Here is an 18178-nt window from a genome sequence, read left to right on the forward strand (position 1 = left end):
ATAAACAAATTATCCAAGTATGGGTCGCCGCAAGTCGAAGAGGAAGCCCCCTCCTAAAAAGAAGTTGACAGGGGATCTTGACACCCAGTTCACATGTCCATTTTGTAACCACGAGAAGTCATGCGATGTGAAAATGTAGGTGCTGGCTAGGTGTTACGTTTTCTATTATAATTTTTTTAAATTGCTCTGGATAAAAGCGTCTGCTAAATAAGTTAACTTTAAACTATACAATTTAACTATACTATAGCAGATGCTGTACACCTTAGGGTACTGCTTGGTGAATCAAACCTGTTTGTTTTCATGAATGCTGGAATGTCATATCTACATGTACTCCAACAGGGAGCGGAGTAGGAATACCGGGATCATATCCTGTTCTGTCTGCCTGGAGGAGTTCCAGACCCCGATAACCTGTATCCTTATTTACGTCCTCCGTCCAGGTGATCATGCCAGCTGTGTTTTCTCTTTTTATTTCTTTCTTTTCACCCCTCTCTCCTTCTTTCTTTTTCCTGTCTACCCATCAATCAATTAATAATTGTCCTTGATATCTGTGACTTCAGGAACGTTGTGTGTTTGGATTTGTTGACGCTTTAAAATATCCTCACATCAGATAGATTTAAACTTTAATTTCATCTGTGCAGTTGATACTTTAAGTAGAGGATTGTAAGCAATTTGGTTTAATTCATATGTAATTCTAAACAGTATTGTGCACTTCTTACCTTGTTTTTTAGCCTAAGTACTATTTCAATAGTCCTGTCTTTTGAAGAAGATGCTAGCACCATTCTTTAGTTGAAATCAACTTACTGCCAAGATGTGGAATGGTGTCATGCAACATGGATTCTTTTTAACTCGGGCAAAGACAAGCCTTGTTAGCCTCCATGGGTATATTTCTTTAAAGGATTTGTCTAGGGATGTCTCGAAAAGCCTCGTGAGAGTTTGTTGGCTCTCCACTAAGTAGTTAAAAGGACCATTTAAAATAACACATTCATTACTTAATTAATTATCAGCAGTTCAATGTACACCTGTTACCTGTTCAAAAAAGCATATGTCACATGTATATTTTCCCTTTCATATTCACCTTAACTATGTGTATCAGATCTTTCAGAGGCAGTTGACGTGTATAGCGACTGGATAGACGCATGCGAATCTGCCAATCAATAACAGCTGTAATGGCTCGAGGGTTTGAATGTGTGGAGTGTGTAAATCTATATGCTGAATGAACTGGGACTGTCTTTAGTGTCACAACAGGACATAATGGGTCAAAGGTCAGGTAGAAAACCACTGTGTAGAAAAAGAAAAGAAAAGAAAACAAATGTTGCAACTCTTACCTCCCATTGTCTGTGCTCAGCTGCTACTTTTAGATTATATCTTAAAGACTATATCTTAAAATAACACATTTAATTGATTTTTTTAACTTGAAATAAGTTATTTCATATTATTTTTTGATGAAGGGGGGATATTGTAGTGTAGATGCAGTATACGTAAGGTTACATTATCCCATTCATTTTAAGACAAAACACCATTTTTGTGAATAAACATGAGAAACTGAAAGGAAAATGGAATTAAAGCAATGCAACATGATGGAATATTTTATTCCCAAAGGGACAGATATTTAAGGAAATAAATGCACAGCATGGGAAGTTACACTGCACAGTGGGGCGAGTGAGGCCTCTGTAGAAATCATCCTCATTTAAATGAGTTCCTGCCAATGATAACTCCATGTTGTTTTATGTTGTGGTGGTGGTGCAACATAGTCATGCTTTGTTTCATTGAGTTGATATGTGTTTATTGACTTTTCATTGCAAAAGGTGTTGCGGATTAAATATGGTTCAAATTTCTTATGCATGCATTTGTTTATTCCTTTCGGTTACTATAAAGGTTAGCATACTACAACCTTTAGCTCGTATGTCCATATGTACGTATGTCATACTACAACCTTTAGAGCGTATGTCCATATGTACGTATGTCATACTACAACCTTTAGCTCGTATGTCCATAAGTACGTATGTCATACTACAACCTTTAGCTCGTATGTCCATATGTACGTATGTCATACTACAACCTTTAGCTCGTATGTCCATATGTACGTATGTCAACAGGATAAGGCCTGAAGAAGCAATAAGCAGGAGAGGGTCAAACTTTGGGAAACGCTTGATTCAGTTTGGTTTGAACACCATACAAAAGTACAAATAAAACAGACATTATGATGATACAATTCCCATTGTCTGGTACAGCAGATACAAAATATGGGTTACCATTTTAGTGTGAAAAATAATAATTGAGCTTTCCCATTGTATTTGGTTTCTCATTGCAGTGACACAAGCTGAACACTAGAGGTCCTAAAGTGATTACACTAACACAGATTTATGAACTACAACACGCTTGTAAATAAGGTGTACCCTTACTCTGTCTGCGGGTAACTTCAACTTAAAGTCAAACACTGAGGAAGGCACTTTATTAAGAGGAATGCTGCTTAAAAAACAATTGTTAAATTTACCAAATCCCAACAGATGAAACATTTTATCATGAAACTATTCTTGGTATGTGAGTAAAACCGTTCACAGCTATGGATAATGTGTGTAAATGGCAATGCTAGCATTTTTCCTGGACCAACTATGAGGGTAAATTTCACTATCTTAGAAGGGATTTGCTAGTTATACCTCCCTAAAGCATTAAAACAAAAATCTATTATTGTTTTATATGGATACAGCTTATAAAATTGTTTGTTTGTTTTGTGACATACAGCTGCTGATTGTACACAGATACTTTGGGAAGCGATAGAAATGTAATGTGACATAGCAGCGGAATAGAATTTGGAATTGTGTCTTGGACTGGGTCTCTTGGAATATTCAGCTTTATTGTGTTGAATAATGAACTACCTAAACTACTTAAATAACTACTTAAACAAACTGAATTTAACCTAACGAATCTAAATCTAAGCTACAGTCTACACGCTATGCTAAATTAAGCTCAGTAGTGAGAGATTTGAGTGCCGCATGTCTCAAGCCGTTTCAATGAAAGTTTAACACAACCAACTTGACCGTGCCATGACGAGCTCATCGTGTCATGACCGTAAACAATAACGACTGCAACAGTTGTGTGCATGTTTGCCTTTTCTATTTTTTTTTTTTCATCTGAATTTTTTGGTTTGCTTTGAGAGGATGGGCTCATATCGACTTTAGTCAGAGCCATCGTAGCCGTCCAAGTAGGATTCGTTGTAGTACTCGTCAACTTTGGAGCAGTAATTCTTGTCGTAGACTTGGCGTGGGAGACCCAGGGGCGTCATGCCCCGCTGAGACGCCGCCTTGTTGGTGCCCATCTGGAGGGACACGGTCGATGTGTCACAGTTCATCAGGTCCATCTTTGATTCAAACACCTGTCGCTTGGTGCCAGGCGCAGTCATGCCAGCCTAAAAGAAGAAGGTATAAAACATCCCCAAGACATATATGAACCATGTGTACAATTCACATACTGTAGATTCCTTAATGCCTGTTTTGTCTACATTTAGCAGACGCTTTTATCCAAAGCGACGTACAAGGACACTGCATTTTTACATCAGGAGCAGTTAGGGATTCAGTGTCTTGCTCAAGAACACACACTTGGTAAGGAGGAGTGGGGAATCAAACTAGCAACCTTCCGATTACTAAACGACTCCTCTACCTCCTGTACCACTGTCTAAATGGGGTTTTACTTTATAGCAACTTTGGCCCCAAGAAAAAGAGGAAGCAGGAAATGAAGACTGGTTGTTAGTTGAGGCTAAGGTCAACGAAGTGCTGGTGTAAGGGTTTGAAATTCTGAGAGAAGGGTAGTACTTCCTGTATCACCTAACACCTTGGTATGGGGTTAGAGAGCTACGGGTCAAGATAATGTCATGGTAGTGTGCTCTTACCTGGCTGGCTCCTTTGTTTGTGCCCATCTGTAGACTGATGGTGGACTGATCCAGAGGGGTATCCATGCTAGACCTGGGGTCGTATAGGTGCCGTCTCGTTCCATAGGAGGTCATGCCCTTCTGGCTGGCACACTTATTGGTGCCCATCTAGAAGATAAATTTCGTTTAGGTGTTTTCAGACAGGTGTTTGAAATTTGACTGTTGGGGACTATTGCCAAATACCTTACCACATTAATTAACTAGATCTAGACTTACCAGGTCCCTGTTCATTTCTAGCAATTGAGAAAACAAGAGACAGTTACAGACCTGCAGGCCGATGACGTTGCGCCCTTCCCTCATCAGGTCCGGGGCAAACTTGCGGTGCTGCTTCTCGGCGTACTTCACCCCAAGGTCGTATTTGGTGTTGAAGCCCTTGGTCTTGGCCTGGAAGTTAGGAAATAGCACAGGTCTGTCATCTGTCTTCTACTGTATACTCATCAGAGATATCACAGGAAGCATATCGGGTAAGAACTTGTTGAAGGAAGAATAGAACATTTATCCTAAGAATCTCATTCCACTTAGGCACTTAACGTTGGTTCAAATCTAATTTTAGAACACAGTCCAAAGAAAAGGTACCTCATGTCCATGTTCTTTAGAGCTCTCTGTAATTGTTCATTTGAATTCTAGAATGCCTACTCTTTACATCACTTCTGATTATGTAAATCAAATGCAGTGTATAAGTAAAGACAGTTTAAATATCAGTGTGACTGCATATGGTGTTGCATTCTAAAGGCAATACCCACCACTCCAGCTAGGGCAATCAGCGTGGACTGGACCTGAGTGTGGTTCATGGTCTCAAAGAGGTCGTTGGCCTCAAAGATGTCATGAGCCTTGAGTCCGTAATCAGTGATGGCTCGCACAAAGTTACCGATGTTCTCAAGCTGGGACCGAAAAAGAAGGAATGATGTCAGCATTGTAGGTACAGTTTGTGCCAGCCTCACACGGGCAGCAGAATAATGTAGATACCTTACCTTGTGGACGGCGCCAAATAAATGTAGGTACAATTGTGTACACACATTAATACTCTCTTCACAAGATCCACCAAGATAATGTTGGTACTATCCTGATAGCAGCACCAATAAAATGTTGGTCATCTCACCCGATTGGACAGGCATCAACTTTTCAACACAAAAGCAGATCAATTAAGTTGAACACATGGGGGCGCCACACATAATGTGGTGTCTACCATAGTGGTCAAAATAAAGATCAATCTCACAAAATGTACTAATCTATCAATTTGGAACTCTGATTAATAATTAAATTAATAACTACAACCACAATTACCTCATCAATAGCTAGCAAAGGCTCTTACGAGATTTGGGGTCTTGTTCACCAGGTCAGGGGTCGTAGTTCAGGTGACATCAGGCTACAGTTTCAGTGAGTGATTGATTGGAGGAGGTGCAGACCGTTTACGTAAATTCCTGATTAAATTACACGTAAATTCAATGAACACATTTCAGGTGTTCCTAAGATCGTGGTAATTACGTCAACGAAATATGTGATGCCTCAGCTCATTGTAGAAGATGAGAGAGGACATAAGAACTGTCCATGTTTGCGTCCTAATTTTATCCCAAGCCTGCTCTTCAGGTAGGTGTGCTGTTTTAAGAATGGGACAGTTTTGCAGCATCACTAAATATAAATGGTACATCGGTGGCAGTCAGCAGCCAGACCACCCTGTAGCTCAGAACCATCTGACAACTGAGTTGAGTCCTTTACAACATGTGAAGTATACGTATTTATACAGGTATCTATAAAATACTTTGTGAGTTCATTCATTCATTCATTCATTCAAGCCTCACTGAGGAAAATAAGCCATTTTCAGAGGATGTAAGAAAAGGAATGTTTCTTGTTCATAATTCGTAATTCCCCTTTGTTTGCAATTTGTGATTAAAAGACAAAGAACCAAAGTACAGCATCACATGAAAGCTCCGATTCTCCACATTTAATGCGATGTGCCGTTATTTAGCCGCACAAGGCAACATACTGTCCTATCAGTATTTCATATATGTATACAGTATATTTTAATTATTATACAATTTTGCCTACAAGGAACCTATCTCTTCTGCCTTTAAGGGAGGAAATCCTGCCGGGGTTATATTCCTAAAGGCCAATATACACACAATCTGATACTGCCCTAATTCAGCAGCCACTATTGTGGAATGTAAACATACTGATCCCCTGTGCTAAGCAGTAGACCCTCCACATTACCATATACAGCTCGATGCCTCAAGAGTCCAGGTGGAAGAGAAAGGCATAAAGGAAAAGGTTGAATCGTCCTTGATCATCAGAAAATGAAAGGAGAGCGTGACAGGAATGAGAGAGGGAGCAGGGGTCATCACTTGAGGGAGAGAAGTAGAGAGTGAGAGAGGGAGCAGGGGTCATCACTTGAAGGAGAGAAGTAGAGAGTGAGAGAGGGAGCAGGGGTCATCACTTGAAGGAGAGAAGTAGAGAGTGAGAGAGGGAGCAGGGGTCATCACTTGAGGGAGAGAAGTAGAGAGTGAGAGAGGGAGCAGAGGTCATCACTTGAGGGAGAGAAGTAGAGAGTGAGAGAGGCAGCAGAGGTCATCACTTGAAGGAGAGAAGTAGAGAGTGAGAGAGGGAGCAGGGGTCATCACTTGAGGGAGAGAAGTAGAGAGTGAGAGAGGGAGCAGGGGTCATCACTTGAGGGAGAGAAGTAGAGAGTGAGAGAGGGAGCAGGGGTCATCACTTGAGGAGAGAAGTAGAGAGTGAGAGAGGGAGCAGGGTCATCACTTGAAGGAGAGAAGTAGAGAGTGAGAGAGGGAGCAGGGGTCATCACTTGAAGGAGAGAAGTAGAGAGTGAGAGAGGGAGCAGGGGTCATCACTTGAAGGAGAGAAGTAGAGAGTGAGAAGGGAGCAGGGGTCATCACTTGAAGGAGAGAAGTAGAGAGTGAGAGAGGGAGCAGGGGTCATCACTTGAGGGAGAGAAGTAGAGAGTGAGAGAGGGAGCAGGGGTCATCACTTGAAGGAGAGAAGTAGAGAGTGAGAGAGGGAGCAGGGGTCATCACTTGAGGGAGAGAAGTAGAGAGTGAGAGAGGGAGCAGGGGTCATCACTTGAAGGAGAGAAGTAGAGAGTGAGAGAGGGAGCAGGGGTCATCACTTGAAGGAGAGAAGTAGAGAGTGAGAGAGGGAGCAGGGGTCATCACTTGAAGGAGAGAAGTAGAGAGTGAGAGAGGGAGCAGGGGTCATCACTTGAAGGAGAGAAGTAGAGAGTGAGAGAGGGAGCAGAGGTCATCACTTGAAGGAGAGAAGTAGAGAGTGAGAGAGGGAGCAGGGGTCATCACTTGAGGGAGAGAAGTAGAGAGTGAGAGAGGGAGCAGGGGTCATCACTTGAAGGAGAGAAGTAGAGAGTGAGAGAGGGAGCAGGGGTCATCACTTGAAGGAGAGAAGTAGAGAGTGAGAGAGGGAGCAGAGGTCATCACTTGAAGGAGAGAAGTAGAGAGTGAGAGAGGGAGCAGGGGTCATCACTTGAGGGAGAGACATAGAGAGTGAGCAGGGGTCACCACTTGAGGGAGAGAAGCAGAGAGGGAGAGAGGGAGAGAGAAGTAGTGAGAGAGGCAGTGTTGGCAAGTAGTGAACTACATGGAGTAAAACTAGCAGTTTAAATGCACTCTGCAGTAGCTTGCTGGAAGTTAAACGACATCCATATTTAAATGACTTCTTTGCTATTTTTGTGTAGTTCTCTACTGAAACTAACAGTATTGGGCCATAAAAGGCAAGGAATGATTCTTTTTCCTTTCATTTGACCATTGCTTCTCTACTGTATAATTCAACCCCCTTTGACAACCCCCTCCTCCCTTTTCTTTCATCCTGACCGCTGTGAAGGCATCAGGCAGCCACTACCTCACACTTGACCTTTGTGTCATGAGCAAATGTTCAGAGAAGTTGTTGCATGCTATTTTAGAAGCTACCTGGCTAACTGAGTAATACCCCCCCCCCCTAATACACCTGGACTGGAGTTTCTGGAGGGCAGGTGTCTGACCGGTGGACATTGTATACAAAACCAGAGGTGACATTCCTTGCATTTTCCCATGAATTGTTGGGTATTTATTTATTTATTATTTATTTTTTCTTTATATATGACAAGTTGGCACTTTTTGCAATTAACTCAACTGAGTGGCATTGTTTTGCTGGCATGTGATTGTCTGGCATCCGTATCAATTGTATATTGTCAATTTGATCACTTTTTAGCAAAGTCATTTTGTATTACTTTTTCAAAGTGGCTTTAGTAAACCAAACTAGATTTCTCCCTAGGGTAGTTTTGCTGTTGTTCAACTTCCAGTGTGAAGTAATTGGTAACTTGAAAGCTAAGCTATGCTTTCAAAGTCGCTTCCCCAACTCTCAAAGAGCCGGTAAGAGGTTCATAGAAAGAGAAAGAGAGATGAGAATAGAAAGGGAAAAGTCCAACAGAAAGGCAGTGGGAGGGGACGCTGAGACTGAGAAAGAGACACTGTAAAGTCTGCCATTTCAAAGTGAGAGTATTTGACCCGACATTCTGTTACCAGACCATGCTGTATGGAAAAAGAAAGGGAGATGTAAATAAAGAGAAAAGGTCAAAATAGACAAACAGAGGAAGACACTGAGACAGGGAGGGACACACTAAAGTCGGAGACATAGTGAAGTCAGCGAGTTCAAGATGGGAGTACTACACCAGACGTGCTATTACCCCATTAGCCTCTGCTATGTATGTGTGGCACTCAGGTCTGCTTACATTTCTCCGTCAGGTGCTTTGATTTGTGCGGTGACAGCCATGCTCCTCTGAGCTAAACAGGAGCCACTGGTGCATAACAACTGCATAGTTCACACAGCCCAGTCTGCCTCTGCCTCAGCCTCTGCCTCCGCCTCTGCCTCTGCCTCTGCCTCTGCCTCTGCCTCTGCCTGCCTCTGCCTCTGCCTCTGCCTCTTCCTCTGCCTCTGCCTCTGCCTCTGCCTCTGCCTCTGCCTGCCTCCCCACCCTGCCGACAGGGCAGAATGTGCATCGGCTGGTGCCAGATTTGACCAGAGACGTTTTGCCGCAGATAGAGTGGGGCCCTCACCTGATGCCAGTTTTGGGTGGATGTGTTTATCTTCCTCACTGACCCCGGCTGCAGCTTGTTGATTAGTCTGAGGAGAACATTTACATTACATTTAGTCATTTAGCAGACGCTTTTATCCAAAGCGACTTACATATGTGCGACTTACAATGTATACACATTTTACATTTACACTGATGGCACACTGCACATCAGGAGCAATTAGGGGTTCAGTGTCTTGCTCAAGGACGCTTCGACAGGGAATCGAACTAGCAACCTTCTGATTACTAAACGACTTCTCTACCTACTGTACCACTGTAGGGGAAAGAGGAGAAGAAGGGGAAAGAGGAGAAGAAGGGGAAAGAGGAGAAGAAGGGAAACATGAAGGACATGGAGCAATAAGAAGAGAAACAGAGGAATAATGGAACACGTGCTAATGCCTCGCTCTGATTGGTCTGTTAGACCTATGCGGAGCGTCGTATCACTAACCACCTTTTGATATCTCGGTAAGATGCAAGGAAATACGCTACTATAGAATCACATTCTGATCGGCCCCTGAGAAACATAGTGAGGTTATTTCCTTTCTTTAAAAATGTGCCTTTTCAGTTTATATAAAAAATTTCAATTTATATAAAAAAATGGACACAAGAAAATGATCTGTTCAGTCAGAGTTTGAAATATCAAGGGTAAAATCGTGCAAAATAGGTAAACTCTGTGAATACTACCCACACCATAGTATATATAATCATGTGAACTGTGAGTTTGCCCTTTTCATTTTTCTTTAATTTCTTGCAATATCCGGAAGTAGACCTCGTTACTGTCTCCAAACAAGAAGCTGCAAGTGACACCGCTGGCTAGTGTTCTATAGTCTAGAGCAGGGGTTTTCAACTGGTTTTGTCCCAGGGACCACCATTCTGACTAGAAAGTAATGTGTTGAAATATCAAAGTGAATTTATAAAGATAAAAAAGTCAATGGTGAACTGATCAACATAGGCTCATGTCGCGGACCCCCTGCAATGCTGTCGCGGACCCCCGGTTGAAAACCCCTGGTCTAGAGCTCCAACTCACTCGCACAGGTGCACTCCGTCCCTCAGGCTCTCCATGAAGTTGTCGCCAACGCGGCGGCCCGTCACCTCCTGGATCCACAGTCGCAGCTGCTCCTCCCTCACTGGGTCATACTTCCCGGCCAGCTGGGGTCAAAGGTGAAAGTTCAGAGGTCAGGGTCAAATCCAGGTGTGGAAACCATGCTGGTGCTCAATGACAGTAAGCACAGGGGATGCGATTCTGGACTAGTACTAGTAGAACTAAGTCTGTGAAGGGTGAATCGGAATCAGTCTACGGCGATGGCTAAAATATTCCCAAATGTATTGTCTTACTTTCCTTAAGAACAGCGATTTAGCAACACATCAACCCTTAATCCTCAGTGTCTTGTGTTCAACATCATCTTGGGGCCGGAAAAGAAAAAAGTTCTCATTCAGTGCTGGTTACCCAAGGCACACTTGTTAATGCAACATTATAATTTAATTCAAATTTCAATAATGTTAGGTAAAGGATCCTTTGGGACTACAAATCATTACATGTGTCCATTAGATGGAGTAACCATGCTTTTTGCACATGTGTTTTTTAATGCTCTTTAGGAAGGACTCAGTTACGTAATACAATAATGCATGTGGTAAAATGTCTTCCTTGATCTCTTCTTCACCATCCAAGCAGTAAACACAACAGGGATTAATTTAGGGTTTACGAATTTCACCGACTATGACACATGGCAGACTACGATAAAATGGCCATACTTGGAGTTGCACATGGGGGAAACATTCAATAAGGTTGCACTCCGTTCCAGGCCAACTAATCCATCGCAGAGTCCCGAGAGATCCAATCTGACCTGAACAAAAGCCTGAGCAGATTTCTGCAGGAATGACTGGCCCAGGACCCACTCGTAGCACTCTACGATGTGTGTGTGTGTGTGTGTGTGTGTGTGGGTGTGTGTGTGTGAGAGAGAGACACACTCTACGCTGTGTCTTAGCGCATTCGTCTGGGTTTGACACCCCATAACTGAGATTCCTGCAAAGCATCGTGTTCTTGAATGCTCGCTTGCTCTCTCTTTCTCTCTCTCTCTGTCTATCTCTTTCTCTCTCTTCCTCTCTCTTTCTCGCAGGACAGTGTGCTCTTGATTGCTTGCCTGCTACCTCTCTCTCTCTTTCTCTCTCTCTCTCTCTTCCTCTTTCTATCTCGCAGTGGGTAGTGCTCTTGATTGCTTGCTTGCTCCCTCTCTCTCTCTCTTCCTCTCTCTCTCTCGCTGGCTGGCTGTTCTCCTTTTAAGACGTGGGACAGAGCGGGGAACGAAGAGCAGTCTCTGATTCCTGAGCAGTGGCAGGGAGAAGCTTCCTACTCTGGGAAGCACACCAAACTAGGCAGAAACTGTTATCCCCCCTGTCTCTCTATTTGTTTCCCTTGCTCTTGCTCTCCCTCTCTGTCTCTCCCTTCATCTGTCACACAGTGCCCCCAACCCCCCCCCCCACACACACACACACACACACACACACACACACACACACACTCTGTCTAACTCTCTCACACACATACACAAATGCCCTCACCGTGGTATGGGTTCCAAGAATGTCCCTTTACAGATGGTTAACCAGAGATGCACACACACACGTGCACACACAAACAAATGTTACATACCGCTCCATCAAGCCCCTCAGCAGCATGTTGTTTCTGGAGTGTGTGTGTGTGTGTGTGTGTGGGGGGGGGGGGGGGTGCATGCAGTGTGCTCTGTCATCTTATTAGGGCAGTGAGCAGCCATGCTATGTCTGTCTCTTCTGCTTGAAGCTGATGGCATCCCAGTGCTGAATGAATGGCATTACAGAGAAGGATTCATAAATAGAGAGAGAGAGAGAGAAGAGAAAGAGAACGGATGACGGCAAGCTCTGTGCCGAGAGAGGGAGAGAAAGAGGGAGAGAGAGAGTGAGAGAGCGAGTGAGTGAGTGAGTGAGTGAGTGAGTGGTTGAGCGAGCGAGAGAGAGAGAGAGAGAGTGAGTGAGTGAGTGAGTAAGTGAGTGAGTGACTGAGTGACTGAGTGAGTGAGTGAGTGAGTGAGTGTGAGAGAGAGAGAAAGAGAGAGAGAGAGTGAGTGAGTGAGTGAGTGAGTGAGTGAGAGAGAGAGTGAGAGAGAGTGAGAGTGAACTCAGAACTATTCTATTCTATATGCAGTATTTTGCCATCACTGAATAAACCCATATACTTGACCCATGAGTGACACACACATACACACACACACACCACCTGACCCCACCATGTCACACACACATGTACATACACACAGACACACAGACACACAGACACCACACACGCACACACGCACACGCACACGCACACGCACACGCACGCACACACACACACACACACACACACACACACTCACCACCTCACCCCACCATGTCACACACACACACACACACACACACACACACACACACACACACACACACACACACACCACCTCACCCCACCATGTCACACACACATGTACATACACAGAGTTCATACTCAAGAAGTTACACATGTTGAAACACATGAATGAATTGACTGACTAAACAGCAATTCTCACTGCTCTATCAAGCTTAATTTGAATCTGCAACACTAAACACACACTTTTATCTTCCCTTTGATTATTTCTCTTTCATTCATGTTTGTTTTTTCATTACAACTTTTCTCTTCAGGTTTTTTTCTCCCTTTCTCTTTCCCTGCCTGCTCTGACCATGCACTTTCTCTCTCTCTCTCTGCACCCAGAGATGGGCAGTATTTCAATTACTTGTATTTGAAATACGTATTTCAACTGCTTTGAGTATTTTGTAATTTGTATTTGATAGGGCCGATAAAAAATCTAACGTAATTTGTATCAAAATACTTTAGAGTAGAGTAATTTTGTATTTAAAATACTCAAAATACTTTCTCCATTGTTAAGGCAGAAGGAGATTTTTTTGTCTGTCAGATTCTACCACTAGACCGTCTGATCTGCCTCTGAATGTCATTGTCGAATCAGGCAACAGTCAAGCAAAAGTGGTGCTTCAAATGACCCCGCCCCTTTTTGGGGCGAAATGGAAATCGCCCAGATCTCTCTCATTGACTCTCACGTTAAATCCATTTTTTTCACAAAACAGGGCTGTGTTCGAAAACTTAGATAGCTGTCTTGATCCTTGTCAATTTATCTTCATTAGTACGCCGACTTAAAGAGGTTCTTTCAAAGAGAGAATCGAGTTGTTGCACCGAACGTTAGCCATCTTGACAGAATGTGGCCGTGGCTATTACGGCACACTTTACAAAGTGCACTGCAATACCGTGTAGTTTGTTCTGTCGCTGATTAGTGTTGTCTCAAATGGAACACTGAGAGACACAAATGTGGGAGCTTTTTACCCGTAAATCTGTGCTCCGGCCAACTGGAAATTTGGCGAAAAACAAAGATGGCGGACCAAAACTCTGCTGACAGCCGTGTTTTGTATGTAAATGTACATCGTTCTGTCAGTGTGAACGCCCTAAGCACTGAAAGTCAGTGTTTGAAGTGTGCAAGTGTGCGGTAATAGACACGGCCTGTGACTTGATCAAAGCCGTATGACGTCCTTATACACAATTACGTATGACAAAAGCATGGTGGGGCGAGCCCTCCCGGAAGCCATAGAGATTGCATTGAGAGCCCTGTTTTGTGAAAACATGAGTCACACAGCTGCTGCCTGCAAATATATATATATGTACATAATCAATCAAGTTGTTGTCTTTTAATAGCTTTGCTTAGTTACACTGATATTCTGTCACTGTTTTTCCTTTTTGTGGGATTCCCCAGAGCTTTGTGTACATTATATAGCCCAAACCTGAATGCTCTGCTATACCAAACTGTGAGAAAACGGAAAATCCAGAAAAAGTATTTCCTATATTTTAAATACAAAATACATGTATTGTATTTTGTTACATTTTCTGGCACCAGTATTTTGTATTTTATTTTGATACATTTATTTGAGGGGTATTTTGTATTTTGTATCAAAATACATTTTGATGTATTTTTGCCCATCTCTGTCTGCACCCCATCTCTCTCTCTTTCTCATCATACTCCCCCATCTCTCCCTGTTCCCCCATCTCGCTGTATCTCTCTTTCTCTCTGTGTGTGTGTGTGTGTGTGTGTGTGTGTGTGTGTGTGTGTGTGTGTGTGTGTGTGTGTGTGTGTGTGTGTGTGTGTGTGTGTGTGTGTGTGTGTGTGTGTGTGTGTGTGTGTCCTTTCCCATCTCTCTCTCTCTTGTGTTTACAGCTTGTGGGCGTCTCCTGTCACCCCAGACAGAGAGAACTGCTGCTGTTGCTGCTGCTGCCGCAGAGCCCATAAAAGGAGCTGGCCTGCATGTGGGGCTTTAAGCACCTACCTGCATGTGTGTGTGTGTGTGTGTGTGTGTGTGTGTGTGTGTGTGTGTGTGTGTGTGTGTGTGTGTGTGTGTGTGTGTGTGTGTGTGTGTGTGTGTGTGTGTGTCTGTGTGTGTCTGTGTGAGAGAAAGAGAGAGAGAGACAAGAGCATGAATCAAATCAAATATATATACACATGCATATGTGTGTGCATGATTGTCTGTAAGTGTCTGTCTACCTTATATGTAATCACATAACTTTGGGAACAGATCCAGCTATCTTACTCCTGGGTATAATCCCTCTCCCTGTATGTCACAGTATCCCTATCTCTACATCTAACCTGCACACACACACACACACACACACACACACACACAGTGCTTATAACTTTGGAGAACTCTAGAACTTTTGAAGGAACCTTTATTGGTTGTGAAAGACCATTCCAACAAAAGCCTGTGGGGATATATTCTCTAGAATTGGTTATTTGTTCTAGGTAACACTTTATTTGGCTAGTCCGCCAACAGAGACAGACACTCAAGTACAGTCTTTCTAATTGTTCACTGAACATCACCATAACCAAACCCAACCACTAACCCGAACCTTAACCATAAATTGTGGTTAACAGAGTTTCAACAGATTGTTTGTTTATAATCTGAGCATCTGTAGATAGTCTGTAGAAGACCATCCAAATAAAGGGTGACTATGCCATTTACAAATGAACTGCTTTCATCACGCATCATCCATGCACGAAATTATAACTCATGCTGCGATTTAAAAATGGCCGACAGTGAGAGGGCTGGCGCTAGTTTTTTTTTAGAAGATACGTCCTCCAAGAACAAACATCCCCACTTTGGCCAAAAAAATACAACCTGCTTCTGATGAAATGCCTTACTGGCAGAAGGCTTCTCTCCTTCTGAGGTAAATATTTGAGGCTTGCAAAGCATTTATTATATCAATAGACATCCATTTTACATGTCCATCTGTGGCACGCAAAATGAATCAGATACTTTAATGTCCGTTTTGTTATCAATGGAATTCACCAGTAAAGGAAAAGACTTGGACAGCTACGGGCAGAAAGAAAGAAAAAGAAAACAAGGAAGTGACCAGAAAAGAGCGTTGCTTTAATTCTTTGCCTCAAATAGTACAGAGAAGATATCATATCATATCATAGCATAGCATAGCATAGCATAGCATAGCATAGCATAGCATAGCATAGCATAGCATAGCATAACATTACATTGCAGAACAGAACAGAGAGAGAGAGAGAGAGTGAAGAAAGAAACCATGCGGCCTCTTTTGGCAGTGCTCATCATGCATCAGTCCTCCCTAGCCCCCAGCCCACTCTCAGACTCAGACTATCCGGCCTGCAGCTGGGGGAAGGCTACTGTAAATATTTATCCATCCCAGCAGCCAGTTAGCAGACCCTGCTTGGGTATACAGCACATCTGTCATATCCCCTCCCCAGGCAGTGATGCCTCTCCACCAGTTGGGGATATTATTTCCTTAGAGAGTGACAGTTCATCACTGATTGTCTGGCACTGAAGACTTTTGGTTCCAGGACAAATAAGGGAACTACTTAATGAAACAAGTCATCTACTCTAAATTTACATTTTATGTTTAAGATATCAAATGATCTTCGTGTTGTAGTCAGTCACTCTATCACTTGAGCTACAGGAACACCTAAAGTGCTATACATAATATTTAACGTACCAAATATAATAAAATGAATAATCATATAACAATAATACAATGAATAATCATATAACAATTATAAAATGAATAATAATATAACATAATATAATATTTCCTAAATAATGTGATGTGATTGAGTGGGACCTAATGTGATAGATATATTACAAGAAACACATTTGTGTGTCGGGGTGACTATGGATGATGGTCGAGAAGCCTCTAGAATGTGGCAGGACAAGAACTGGTTCCCTCTCCCTTTTTTTATTGTTTCTCCGAACTTTATGTTCCTTCTTCCTTGCCTTCATACTCTCTCACGCTCTCTCTCCTCTGTCTCTCGTTTCGTGTTATTCTTTCTTTCACTCTCTGTGACCCTTGTCCATCTAATCTCAGACCATTCTGTGTTCCAGATTTATCCATTAGCAATTTTTCTGTCAACATTACTCATTTCAAATAGCGTTACCCTTTTGTGTCACTGGGCACACAGAGAGAGAGAGAGAGAGAGAGAGAGAGAGAGAGAGAGAGTACAGAGATGAACATTCACTGACAAACACACACACTCACAGATAAACAGAAAGACACACAGTATACACAGATGAACACACACACACACACACACACACACCCTACCTTGCTCTTGACCTCAGCTGACATTCCAAAACTTGGTCCTCTGATAAAATGGCTAGCCATGGTTTGTCCTTTGGTTAGGGTTAGTCTCTGTGAGGTTCCAGCACCAGTCTTATCCCACCTGTTTCTCTTGCACAGTGGCCCAGAAGTAGTGCTCGTAACTTTCCCTCATTCTTTTAAAAACCTTTCCCATCCGTGCGTGCACAGCTCGCCTCCCTATTGGCCAGGGCAGCCATCCAATCACGACAGGGAAGTCACAACAGGCATTAGTGAGGTCATCCGCATGGTATTAGCCTGGGATGCGACATTCTTTTATACCTGGTGGCAGTGACGAAATGCAGCCCATTTATAACTGTGGCATTAACATTTAGTAAACATTTATGTTTCACAAAAAAACATTCATGTTTTCAAAAAAAAATATGTTTCATTGGAACAATGTATGAATCCAATGTACATTCAGGCTGGTTTGCAAACGTTCGTCAGGCTTTTGGTGAAATTCCTGGAATTTAATTGTTTGAATCTCAGTTTTGAGTCTTCTACGCAATGAGGAATGTGTTGACAGCATGTTGTTTATTTACAAGCTTATGCCGCATATTGTTGGGAAAGATGCTATCTAGGGCCTATCAGGGTTCTTTTGCCTGTTCTTGTCAGGATAATGAGCCTCCTGGAATAGTATAACTTGATGTGTTTAATAGATTAGGATTGTACTCGTTATACTATGATAATATTATCAAACCATGGCTTTAGTGTATTCGAAGCACTGAATAAGTTGGTTAAATAATTAATACCTGAAGGACTGAGTCATCAGGGTTCCCTCAGGCCAAGCCAGCCGTTTCCACTCTCTCCTCTGGCTACTGTATGAGTGTGTGTGTGTGTGTCCATTCATTGCCTGTGTGTGTGGGTGTGTGTGCTCCTTTTTGTGTGTGTATTGCCATGCATGAGTGTGTGTGTGTGTGTGTGTGTGTGTGTGTGTGTGTGTGTGTGTGTTTGTGTTTATGCGAGTGTCTATTTTAATCCTGTGTGTATGGTTGTGTGTGTGTTCCTTTCTTTGTGTGTGTGTGTGTGTGTGTGTGTGTGTGTGTGTGTGTGTGTGTGTGTGTGTGTGTGTGTGTGTGTGTGTGTGTGTGTGTGCACGTGTGACCTCAGCCCGTAAGAGCGAGAGGAATGATGAGGTGCTGTTCCTCGTTTACACACTCATGTCACCACTGTGTGTGTCAGCAGTCATTTGAAAAAGTCTGCAGACAAAAGCCAGAGAGAGCGAGAGAGATAGATGGAGAGAAAGAGAGAGGGAAAGAGAAAGAGAGATAGAGAGGTGAAAAGACAGAGAGGAATAAGAACAAGCATGCTGAGAGAACGGAAAAGAGAGAGAGGTGTAGAGGGAGAGACAAAGTGGAAGAGATTTGTTTGTTGAGAGATGGAGAGAGGGAGGGGGGGGGGGTTGTATGTTGAGAGACAGGGCCAGAGTGAGTTGGGAGATTTACAGTGACTGCAGTGTGTCATTGTCCTGTGAGTCACACCGCAT

The 18178-nt window shown here is 42.9% G+C and overlaps 2 protein-coding genes across 2 annotated transcripts; one reads left to right on the forward strand and one right to left on the reverse strand.

Moving 5' to 3' along the window:
- Window positions 1-1834, forward strand: LOC105896856 (transcription elongation factor 1 homolog). The gene is made up of 3 exons (XM_031562506.1): window positions 1-135; window positions 340-410; window positions 1094-1834. The coding sequence occupies exons 1-3, from the start codon at window positions 20-22 to the stop codon at window positions 1156-1158; spliced, it is 252 nt and encodes an 83-aa protein (XP_031418366.1). The 5' UTR covers window positions 1-19; the 3' UTR covers window positions 1159-1834.
- A 1295-nt stretch (window positions 1835-3129) lies between these two features.
- On the reverse strand, window positions 3130-16827 carry LOC105896855 (calponin-1-like). The gene is made up of 7 exons (XM_012823663.3): window positions 16660-16827; window positions 10024-10145; window positions 8980-9046; window positions 4669-4806; window positions 4193-4309; window positions 3887-4033; window positions 3130-3406 (listed from the first exon to the last, which is right to left on the reverse strand). Exons 1-7 carry the CDS (start codon window positions 16717-16719, stop codon window positions 3176-3178), a joined length of 882 nt encoding a protein of 293 aa, XP_012679117.1. The 5' UTR covers window positions 16720-16827; the 3' UTR covers window positions 3130-3175.
- Between the last annotated feature and the right edge of the window lie 1351 nt (window positions 16828-18178).

The sequence above is a fragment of the Clupea harengus genome, chromosome 24, assembly GCF_900700415.2.
Source record: "Clupea harengus chromosome 24, Ch_v2.0.2, whole genome shotgun sequence".
NCBI lineage: Eukaryota > Metazoa > Chordata > Actinopteri > Clupeiformes > Clupeidae > Clupea > Clupea harengus.

Bases quoted from the DNA above. Each gene is read 5' to 3' on its own strand.
- LOC105896855 (XM_012823663.3), bottom strand. From the start codon at position 16,719: ATGGCTAGCCATTTTATCAGAGGACCAAGTTTTGGAATGTCAGCTGAG. The intron at 9,047-10,023 runs GTGAGTTGGAGC...TGTTCTCCTCAG, and splicing joins GACGGAGTGCACCTGTGCGA to ACTAATCAACAAGCTGCAGC. The intron at 4,807-8,979 runs GTGAGGGCCCCA...TTTCGGTCCCAG, and splicing joins CCACCCAAAACTGGCATCAG to CTTGAGAACATCGGTAACTT.
- LOC105896856 (XM_031562506.1), top strand. From the start codon at position 20: ATGGGTCGCCGCAAGTCGAAGAGGAAGCCCCCTCCTAAAAAGAAGTTG. The intron at 136-339 runs GTAGGTGCTGGC...GTACTCCAACAG, and splicing joins AAGTCATGCGATGTGAAAAT to GGAGCGGAGTAGGAATACCG. The intron at 411-1,093 runs GTATCCTTATTT...TATGTGTATCAG, and splicing joins GTTCCAGACCCCGATAACCT to ATCTTTCAGAGGCAGTTGAC.